Source organism: Vulpes lagopus, chromosome 20 (genome assembly GCF_018345385.1).
Source record: "Vulpes lagopus strain Blue_001 chromosome 20, ASM1834538v1, whole genome shotgun sequence".
NCBI lineage: Eukaryota > Metazoa > Chordata > Mammalia > Carnivora > Canidae > Vulpes > Vulpes lagopus.
In genome coordinates, this window is record NC_054843.1 from 11,416,355 (window position 1) to 11,427,598 (window position 11,244).

Genomic DNA, 11,244 nt, shown 5'->3' on the forward strand with positions numbered 1-11,244 from the left:
ACTAGGAGCCATGAGAATATATGGGGGCACTTATCCTAGGGAGTTAGAGAAGATGTGACATCTGAACCAATACTAGGATCCTACAGAAATGTTAGCATTAGCTACTGGGGTGGGATGGGGGGAGGAAAAGATCCAGAGGCTAAGAGAAGGGGCATTCTCTAAGGTGGGGACGTTTTGGATTATGTTTTTTGCTTGTGTAAGTAGGAAGTAAAGGTTTGGTTAACATAATAAAATGTTCTTTGTTTAAAAACAGTGATGAGGGGCACCTGGGTGGCTCAGATGGTTGGGCGTCTGACTTTAGCTCAGGTCATGATCTCCAGGTCTTGGGATTGAGCCCCACTTTGAGCTCCCCACCCAGCAGGGAGCCTGCTTCTCCCTCTCCCCTTTCTTGTGCTCTTTCTCTTTCTCTCAAATGAATAAATAAAACATTAAAAAAAACCACAACAGTGATTATAGTTTATTTATTCATTTAATGATCAGAAGTAGTAAATATTTTTTAGCTGATAAGTTTCAGAAATGTTTCTTGTCACCAAAATTGCTAATTTAAGTGATAAAAAGGTTTTCACAGTAGCTAGCATGTAAAGTACCATCGAGAGTTTCTGTCTGGAGATAGCTGAGCTCAAGCAACTTGCCAAGGGTGAGCAACACTGGAGAAGCAGGCAGGGTCTTCCTCACAGGCAGGGGGGAAGGATTTGGGGCTGAAAGCTGAGAGCAATGGGAAGCCATCAGTGAGTCTGAGCAGGAGAGTGGGAGGAACAGAGCTGCTACTTTAGAAGGTGACTCTGGTTGCAGTAAGGGTAGGGACTCGAAAGCAGGGAGATCTGTGGGGATACTTACTGCAGTAGTCTTGGTGGAGATGAGGGGGGCTGGACCTGAATGCTGGCAGTGGCTGAGGAGAAACGTAGAGGGTTTGGCAGATATTTAGGGGCTGGACTAGGTAGGGTATGGTGATTGCATTGGGTGCAGGTGCCCAAATGGTGATGCCAAGAAGTAAGGAATGACATCGTGGAGGAGAAGCAGCATTGTGGGGAAGATGAAGAGTTGACTTTGGTCATATTGACTTTCGTATGCCTGTTAAGACACATGCTTGCCACATACCACACTTACCACTCACCGCATACCCACTCACACACCACTCACTGCACAGCTACCCACCTACCACATACTACACCTAAACACACACCACCCACTACATACATACTCACACACCGCTCACCACACATCCCCACATCACTTACTGCATAAACACACACACACATACACACACACACACACACTACTCCCCACACACCTGCACGCTCCCACACGACTCACTACACATATACACATTCACACACCCCCACCACTCACTACACACACATACACCACTCACCATACCATCATCACTCACTGCACACACACATACCACTCACCCACACACTGTACATACACACATATCCCACACCATTCACTACATGTATACATACGTGCACACATGCCACATGATATGTGGTATATGTATGGGTCTAAGAGGAATACCAGAGCTTGGGGAAGAGGTCTGGGTGGGGAGTTGTTGGCCTGTAGATGGTAACTAAACCCTTAAGAGTGCATGTGGCTACAGTGTTTCTTAATGGGGGTGAGTAGTGTGCTCCCGGGTGAAGAATTTTTTGGTGATATTGCCCTCTGCCTGGCTTTCTGGCCCCCACCCACTACACGCTGGTAATGCAGGCTCCACTCTGTCACTGTGACAGCCCCAATCTGCCCTCACACATTTCCCATGCGACCTCTCCATGATTGCTTGTAGCCTAGAGAGAAAATATAGAATGAAAAGGGAAAAAGACCCAGGACAGACTGTGCACATTGAGGTTTTGTAGAGGAAGAATAGCTTGCAAAGGAAGCTGCGAAGTGGCCAGAGAGGCAGGAGAAATGCCAGGAATGTGTGATGTCAAGTGGAAGCTGAGAGAAGAGAGTGTTTTTAGAAAGAGAGGAAAGTAAATTGTATTGAACGCTATTGAGAGATGAAGCAGAGAACCGAAGTGTGTCCATTGCATTTTAGAGCCTGATCAATGAGGATCTTAGCAAGGCTAGGTCAGCAGAGTGGGGTGAGAGATGCAGGCCAGGGTCGGGGGAGGGAGGAGGTGGTTGGAGAAATGGGGGATGAAGACAGCATGGGGGGCTCTGCATACATTCCTATGTGTGTGCACATACATACATCCACATATGATGGCTCCACATTCTGGATTTTTCTAGGAGAGTACCATTTAAAAATTTCAATTCTTTCTCACAGTGGCAATTAATTAAAAATACACTTCCGTAGAACTTGACTTTGTCATTTTCATAGAAGTCATACAACTCAGGAAAATTGTCAAATTAAGATGCCTGGCCATGGTTTTTAGTTGAGAAACTATTCTTTTTTTTAAAAAAATATTTTATTTATTTATTAATGAGAGACACATAGAGAGAGAGGCAGAGACACAGGCAGAGGGAGAAGCAGGCTCCATGCAGGGAGTAGGATGTGAGACTCTACCCTGGAGCTCCAGGATTACTCCCTGAGCTGAAGGCAGATGCTCAACCGCTGAGCCACCTGGGGATCCTGTTTTGTTTTGTTTTTAAGAGACAAAACCCACTAATGCTGAATAACAGTCCAGCAATGCTGCCATTTCTCGGAAAATCCCTGACACACTAGGGACTGAGTTACCACTTTGTGGGAAATTCCTGAAGCAGGTTTCCACATGTTTCCAGCAGTGGCCTGTTGCTGTAGAGGCCTCTGTGAGGAAAAGCAAAGAGCAATCTTGGCTTCAGGGCTTTTGAAGTAGCTTTTGGGAGGGTGAGTCATTCCATTATTGTAAGCTCCATCCTACTCAGGCCCACTGGAAGCAGGAGGAAAGGACAGCTGGCATGAACATTAATGAGGAAAAAAGTTGGCCCAGTGAAGAAATTACTCAGAAACTCTCACTGAGGCGTCATCTGGCAGATTCAGCGACAGGCTGTGGGCACTGGGTATTTTTTTTTTTTTTGTTTTTCAGGCTATAGTTTCTTGGGTTGCTCCATTCTGTATATTCTGTGTCTGAATCATTGGATGTGATTTTCTCTGCCCTGTATTTACTTACTCAATGGCTGGTCTGAAGTCAAAGTTACACACACACATAGACACATATACAGTCCAAACAAGCCAGTACTTATCCTTACCATATGCCATGTGCGCAGCATATTCTATTCTATTCTATTCTATTCTATTCTATTCTATTCTATTCTTTCTATTCTATTCTATTCCATTCCATTCCATTCCATTCCATTCCATTCCATTCCATTCCATCCCATTCCATTCCATTCTTTTCTTTTCTCTTCTATCCTATCCTAACCTATCCTATCCTATCCTATCCTATCCTATCCTATCCTATCCTATCCTATCCTATTCCATTCCACTCTATTCCATTCTGTTCCATTCCACTCCACTCCATTCCACTTCCATTCCTTCTTTTTCTTTAATGCTGTCTGAGACTCACTGAAGTGATTTCATGACCCAGCTCCAAAGTGCAGTTTAGAAAACGTTGATTTGGAGGGACGTACCGGAAACCCACAGCCCACTGTAAGCAAAGTACAATTAAAAATCAAATCTTCTTTTAAAAAATCAAAAAATCAAAACCTTCTTTAAAAATTTAGAAAAAATAAAATCTTCTTAAGTTCTTTATGGATTCTGGATTCTAGCCCTTTATCAGATAAACATTTATAAATATCTTCTCCATTCCATAGGTTGCCTTTTAGTTTTGTCGACCATTTGCTGTGCAAAAGCTTTTTATCTTGGTGAAGTCCCAATGGTTCATTTTTGCTTTTGTTTCCCTTGCCTTTGGAGACATGTCTAGTAAGAGGTTGTTCTGGCCAAAGTCAAAGGTTGCTGCCTGTGTTCTCTTCAACCTCAACACCCAAAAGCCAAAAAAATCCAGTCAAGAAATGGGCAGAAGACATGAACAGACATTTCACCAAAGAAGATATACAAATGGCCAACAGACACATGAAAAAATGCCCTGTATCACTCAGCATCAGGGAAAGACAAATCAAAACCACAATGTGATACCACCTCACACCAGTCAGAGTGACTAAAGTTAAAAACTCAGGAAACAACCGATATTTGTGAGGGTGTGGTGAAAAGGAAACCCCCTTACATGGTTGGTGGGAATGCACAGTGGTGTAGCTATTGTAGGAAACAGTACAGAGTTTCCTCAAAAAGTTAAAAATAGAGCTACCCTCTGACCTAGCAATTGCACTACTAGGTGCAAAGGGTACAAACATAGTGATTTGAAGGGGCACCTGCACCCCAATGTTAATAGCAGCAGTGTCCACGATAGCCAAACTATGGAAAGAGCCCAGATGTCCATCGACAGATGAATGGATAAAGAAGATGTGGTCTATATATATGATGGAATTTTTTTCTTTAGATTTTACTTATTTATTTATGAGAGACAGAGAGAGGCAGAGACATAGGCAGAGGGAGAGGCAGGCTCCCTGTGGGGAGCCTGATGTGGGACTCGATCCTCAGACTCCAGGATCACATCCTGAGCCAAAGGCAGATGCTCAACCGCTGAGCCACCCAGGCATCCCTATGTAGCGCAATGTTACTCAGTCATCAAAAAGAATGAAATCTTGCTATTTGCAACAACATGGATGGAACCAGAGGGTATTATGCTAAACAAAATAGGATTTAAGAAACAAAACAGATGAACATAGGCACATGGGGTAACTGGGTGACAGGCATTAATTACAGACACGTGATGTAATGAGCATTGGGTGTTATAGTCAACTAATGAATCTTAACACTTTACCTTGGAAACTAATAATACACTAATATGCTATTGCTAATAATACACTAATATGCTATTGCTAGCACTAATATGCTAGCACAATATGCTAATTGAATTGAATTTATTTTTTGTTTTTTTTAATTAAGAATTGTTTTTGAATTGAATTTAAATAAAAAAATTTTAAAAATCAAAACTTCTTAAGGTCAGCTTAGCTATGCCAATACAGCAAGGGGCCCGCTCGTGTCAGCACCTCCAGCAGACTCCAAGGCCCTGCGTCACCCCATTGGTACCCCACCGTGGGAGGTGGCTGTGTGTCAGAGCTGGGGCTGGGGCTCCACTCATGCTTACAGCACACCCTGCGGCCCCCCTCTGCTTCAAAGCCCAGTTCACAAGCACCCTGTGGGCTTTCCATGCTTCCCTCAAAGTCAGCATTTTCCCAAACTGCAGCTTGGGACCTAGTAGTTCATGAAACCAATTTAGTGAGTCTCAGACATCATTAGAAAAAAAAAAATGGAATGGAATGGAATAGAAGAAAAAAAGCAGAATAGAAAATAGCACAGCACACTGTAGATAATAATGATAAATATCGAACTGTTTCAGGTGTGTGTATTGCATGAAGTATATGTGTGGTGTGTATGGTATGTGTGTATGTGCGGTGAATGATACATGTGGTGTGTGGTGTACCTGTGGTGAATGGTGTGGGCAGTACGTGGTGCATGTGTCTGGTGTGTAGTATGTGTGGTGTGTGCGTCATGTAGTATGTGTGTGATGAATGGTGTGTGTGGTATGTGGCGCGTGTGTGTAATGTGTAGTATGTGTGTGGTGTGTATGGTGTATGTGTGCGTGTAGCATATGTGTAGTGAAGGGTGTGTGTGGTATGTGGTGTGTGTGTATGTTATGTGTGTATGTATGTGTGATGTGTCTGTGTGTATGTGACGTGGATGTAATGGGTTGTAATCAGAAGTGCCTTTTTTTTATTTTAAAGTTTAGGAAAGTCTCATTTTTAAAAAAAGATCTTATTTATTTATTCATGAGAGACACACACACAGAGAGGCAGAGACACAGGCAGAGGGAGAAGCAGGCTCCATGCAGGGAGCCCGATGCAGGACTCGATCCAGGACCCCGGGCTCATGCCCTGAGCCAAAGGCAGATGCTCAACCACTGAGCCACCCTGGCATCCCAGGAGTGGCTTTACCCCAAGGCTGAAGCATGAACTTCAGGGCTTCAAACCCCCTTGCAAAGCCCTGTCCCTATTTTCCCTATTAGGGTATTTGTAATGCCATATTGTATTGTTTATTGTATTGCTGTCCTTTCTTTTTTCTTTTTTTAAAAGATTTTATTTATTTTTTTGAGAGGCAGAAAGAGCATGCACATGCGTGCTGAGGGGCAGAGGGAGAAGCAGACTCCCCGCTGAGTAGGGAGCCCCATGCGGGGCTCGATCCCAGGACCCTGAGAGCATGACGTGAACCGAAGGCAGACACTTCACCACCTGAGTCACCCAGGCGCCCCCTCATACTGTTATTGTTTCTTTCTTTCTTTCTTTCTTTCTTTCTTTCTTTCTTTCTTTCTTCTTTCTTTCTTTCTTTCTTTCTTTCTTTCTTTCTTTCTTTCTTTCTTTCCTTTCTTTCTTTCTTTCTTTCTTTCTTTCTTTCTTTCTTTTCTTTCTTTCTTTCTTTCTTAGATTTTATTTATTTATTCATGACAGACACAGAGAGTGAGAGGCAGAGACACAGGCAGAGGGAGAAGCAGGCCCCATGCAGGGAGCCTGACGTGGGTCTCTATCCCGGATCTCCAGGATCACACCCTGGGCTGCAGGCGGTGCTAAACCGCTAGGCCACTGGGGCTGCCCCTCATACTGTTTTTCTTAGGGATGGATAAGCTTCCCTCCCCTCAAACTCTGGACCTCCTCTGCTTGTGGTGGGGCATGTTTCACTTCCTGTGGGTTGTAGGCAAAGATGAAAAATACAAAATCCCATGCTCTCACTCACTTTCCACCCAGCAGCCGGCAACATCTTGCTAAAATGCAAGTTCCATCCCTCTGCCCCCTTGCGTACGGGCTTCTGGGGCTCCCATCACCCTTGGGGTGAAATGCAGACTCCTCCACGGGGTGAAGGCCAGCTGTTCTCGTCCCCACTTCCTGCTCCCGTCTTTGGGTCACTCCTCCTCCCATCCTCTGTCCTGCTGGGCTAACTTAGTGTCCTCCCTTGACCTCTGTTTTCCCTGGTCCCTGTGGGGGTGTGCGTGCAAATGCTTTTCCCTGTCCCTGGAAGACCCTCAACCTCCTCTTTTCTGGTCCTTCCTTCCCTTCCTGGACTCTGCTTATCTGTCCCTTCCTCCCGGAAGCCTCTTGCTTCTGGAATATGGGCAGGAAGACCCTCCCTAAAGCCCACAGCACCCTGTATTTCCGTCATCACAGCACTGTGACACCACGTAGAGGGTTTCCTTGTCCCTGGGCTCTGTTTTCCCAGCTCATCCCGTGCAGACCACACAGCACCACCGACTGAGCTCCTACACAACACGGGCACTGTGGCGTGCTCCTGACATACTGAGTCATGTGCTCACCCCAACCCTGAGAGTCAGGAGCTGTTAGCACCTTCCCCCCTTGGTAGGTGAGAAAACCGAGGCGCAGAGAGGATAAGTAACTTGCTCAAAGTTACACACACAGTAAGTGGTGAATCCAGGATTCTAACCTTGGAGTCCGGCTCCAGAGCCCTTTCTGTCACCCTGATGTAGAAGGCATTCAACAAGACAACTGGTTACATGGACTGTTAAGAGAAACTGAAAACCTAAAAGCTATGTGTAAGCTTAGCTGGTCTTTAAAGAGGGTGGACCATGTTAAAAAGAAGGTTCAGGTGAGCCCCTAGATGGGGTGCAAAGTAACAGGTGGCATGGGCCCTGGGGAGACCTGGATTTCCCTGTATACATCCACCATAGTGCCATGTGGGCTGGAGGCCCAGGGTTGAGAAGGAGGCTTGTGGGGAGGCCCAGGATTGAGAAGGAGGCTCCAGTGGAGTGGACATGATGTGGGAGAAGGAGAGGGAGAAAGAGAGAGCTCAGGCATGAGAGAGCTACTCCCCCACCCAGCCCTTGCAGATCACAGGAAGAGCCAAAATCTTAAAGCACGTATTTTGAGGTTGTTTCCTGTGGGTTAAGTGATACAATCCCTGAGCTTTACCCTTCCCCCCATTGCAATATGCTATTTTCCAGAGCGGTCATAATGCTTTTTTGCATATGAGTGGATTCACTTGGCAGAGCTTAAAGAAGCCCTGAGATCATGCTGGGGTGCAGAGAGGGAGAGTCTAAGAACACAGGTCCAGTGGGCTCTCATCCTGGGTCATGGTCCTGAAAGACCCGAACCAATCACACTTTGGTCTCCAAAGGGAAAGGGGCCCCAGCTGACATTCGGGATCTAGAGATGAACAGCTGGGTCAATCAGTGTTGATTCAGAACTATTTTCTTATTTAATTAGAACTGCCCCTGTCCCCTAGACCTGAGGGGTGTGGAAAGGCTTGCTGGCCTCTGGATCCAGACTCTGGCTTTCAATCTCTTTAAAAAATAACTGTGTCAAATGTCCTGACGTGCTCACTAAGTACAAGCGCACTTTAAACAAAGAATCCTATTTTACTTTATTTTTTTAAAGATTTTATTTATTTATTCATCAGAGACACACACAGAGAGAGGCAGAGACACAGGCAGAGGGAGAAGCAGGCTCCATGCAGGGAGCCCGATGTGGGACTCGATCCCGGGACCCCAGGATCACAACCTGAGCCAAAGGCAGATGCTCAACTGCTAAGACACCCAGGCATCCCAGAATCCTATTTTAAGCAAATAATCGGTTCTTTCCTGGTCACATCCTGGTCACATGACCACCAGTGGTGGTCATGGTATATAAAATGCATAAGGAAGTATGTACAGTAATTTTCTTTTCTTTTTTTTTTTTTTAAAGATTTTATTTATTTATTCATGAGAGGCAGAGACATAGGCAGAGGGAGAAGCAGGCTCCCTGAGGGGAGCCCAATGTGGGACTTGACCCCAGGACCCCATGATCACGCCCTGAGCCGAAGGCAGAGGCTCAACCACTGAGCACTCAGGTGTCCTTATACAATAATTTTCAAATGACACTTATTTGCAATGAACTGGTTATAGGGTAGGACAACTGCTTACTATTTAGTGCACTTGTTCATCGTTAAGACAACTCTTTAGACTGAGTCGACTACATTTAAAGACTGCTGGGTGAGATATGTGGTGAGTCTAGGGGCCACTTAGCCTGATCCCTCAAGATGCCTCTATTGCCCTTGTTCCAGCTCTGAGGCTCTAAATCAGGGTGGACCAGACAAGGCTCCGTTGCAGGGAGCAGAGCATGCTCCCCTGCAGTCAGATGGCAGTTGTCTAACTGAAAGATTGGTGAGGCACACCAGTCCCTGCACGACTCCAGGCTGGCCAAGCAGCTGAACTGCCCAGCCTTGGGCATATGAAGCGGCAGTAAGAGAAGGGGACATCAAAAGGGATGAGAGAGTTTTTGAGACTGGGTTGGAGGACATCTGGGGTAGCTCTTATTATCACGGCATCATCTGCAACCCCCCATTCCATGCCTCAGGAACCTGACTTGGCCTCTGGAGGTGGCTCCCAACCACTGTGCTTGTGTACTGACTTCACCGACTTCCGCCTGTGTCTTTAAATAAGTTTACTTGCATAACTTCCCCAAGAGGTGCCTGAACAAAATTTTTAAAAAAGGTTTTTAATTTATTCATTTGAGAGAGAGAGAGAGAGAGAGAGATCAAGTGTGAGCACAAGTGGGGGGAGGGGCAGGGAGGAGAGGGAGAAGCAGACTCCCTGTTGAGCAGGGAGCTGGATGCAGGGTTTAGATGCTGGGGCTTAATCCCAGGACCCTGAGATCATGACCTGAGCCAAAGGCAGGCGCTTAATGGGACTGAGCCACCCAGGTGCCCCAGTTTCTCCCTGTTCTTAGAAAACAGCGGAGAAACATTTAAAAATGTACATCTTTTCCCAAGTTAACAGCACGGAAAACAGGGTGACTCGAAGTTGCAAGCGAGCGAGCAGAAGGCAGTTGGGCCATGAGAATGGAGCAATGCCTAAATCAAAGGAACTTGTTTCTTCAAGCTCTTCTGGCAGCGATTCTGACAGTGAGGTTGACAAAAAGTTAAAGAGGAAAAAGCAAGTTATGCCAGAGAAACCTGTGAAGAAGCAAAAGACTGGAGAAAAATCAAGAGCCCTGTCATCCTCTAAGCAGAGCAGCAGCAGCAGAGATGATAACATGTTTCAGATTGGGAAAATGAGGTATGTCAGTGTTTGGGACTTTAAAGGGAAAGTCCTAAATTGATATTAGAGAGAATATTGGATGGATCCAGAAGGTGAAATGAAACCTGGAAGAAAAGGTATTTCTTTAAATCCTGAGCAATGCAGCCAGCTGAAGGAACAGATTTCTGACATTGATGATGCAGTAAGAAAACTGTAAAATCAGAGCCATATAAAACCTGTACTGTTCTAGTTGTTTTAATCTGTCTTTTTACATTGGCTTTTGTTTTCTAAACGTTGTTTTCCAAGCTATTGTATATTTGGATTGCAGAACAATTTGTAAGATTGAATACTTTTTTTTTTATGTGCATTATTAAAAGTGTTCTGAGTGAAGCTAATTGTCAACTTGATGAAGGAGGATTGCTTTGTGCCCGCCACCTAGTGTAAAATAAAATCAAGTAATACAATCTTAACTGTTGTGGCCTTTTTTCAAAAGAATTGGTACTATTTAAGGCCAAAAGTAACAGTTTATAGACCTGTTAGTTTCACCTTGGCTTTTACATTCAAAAGGATTTATATTGCATTGAATTTATAAACTCTGACTTGTGAAAACCATAGTTGATCTATTTTCTTCCAGCCCAATGTCTAGATTTGTTGGTATTTCCAGTGATATTTCCCTTCCCCCCCTTTTTCTTTACATTGTTTTCCTTTAGTAACTTAACTTGTCATGTTCCGTCTTCATTTCACTTTTTGCTCTTTTTTCTTGAACATATTATACTAATTTGGAAAGTGAGTTGAACTGTCAAAATGTTAGTTATCCCAATAAGGTACTAGTAATTAAAATATATGAGGACTACAATCACTAATCCTACTGTATTAAATATTAGGAGATATAGTTTGATAAACATGGCTTGTATGAAAACCGAGCAAGTAAGTGTATGTCGTTACCTGTAGTGTTCTGTGTGGTTACCTTATTGCTTAGTCTTCAGAGAATAATGACTTAGATGTCTGATTTGCTTTCACTTATTAAACTTGTTCACCATGGGATGATGTCTATAAAAAATCAGATACTGTTATATCAGGATTTAATAAAAATTGTGAAAGCTTAAAAAAAAAAAGAAAACAGGGTGACTCTAATGGGCTGAATTGTGTCAGCCCCAAAGTCCATCTGTTGAAGTCCTAGCCCCACCCCCTACCCCCATATCTCAAA

General features: G+C 44.4%; 1 protein-coding gene across 1 annotated transcript; it reads left to right on the top strand.

Moving 5' to 3' along the window:
- Positions 1–9,838: 9,838 nt before the first annotated feature.
- Positions 9,839–10,501, top strand: LOC121479450 (activated RNA polymerase II transcriptional coactivator p15-like). Its single transcript, XM_041735069.1, is given in 1 exon segment — positions 9,839–10,501. A coding segment is annotated over 1 exon segment (387 nt). The 5' UTR covers positions 9,839–9,867; the 3' UTR covers positions 10,255–10,501.
- Positions 10,502–11,244: the final 743 nt, after the last annotated feature.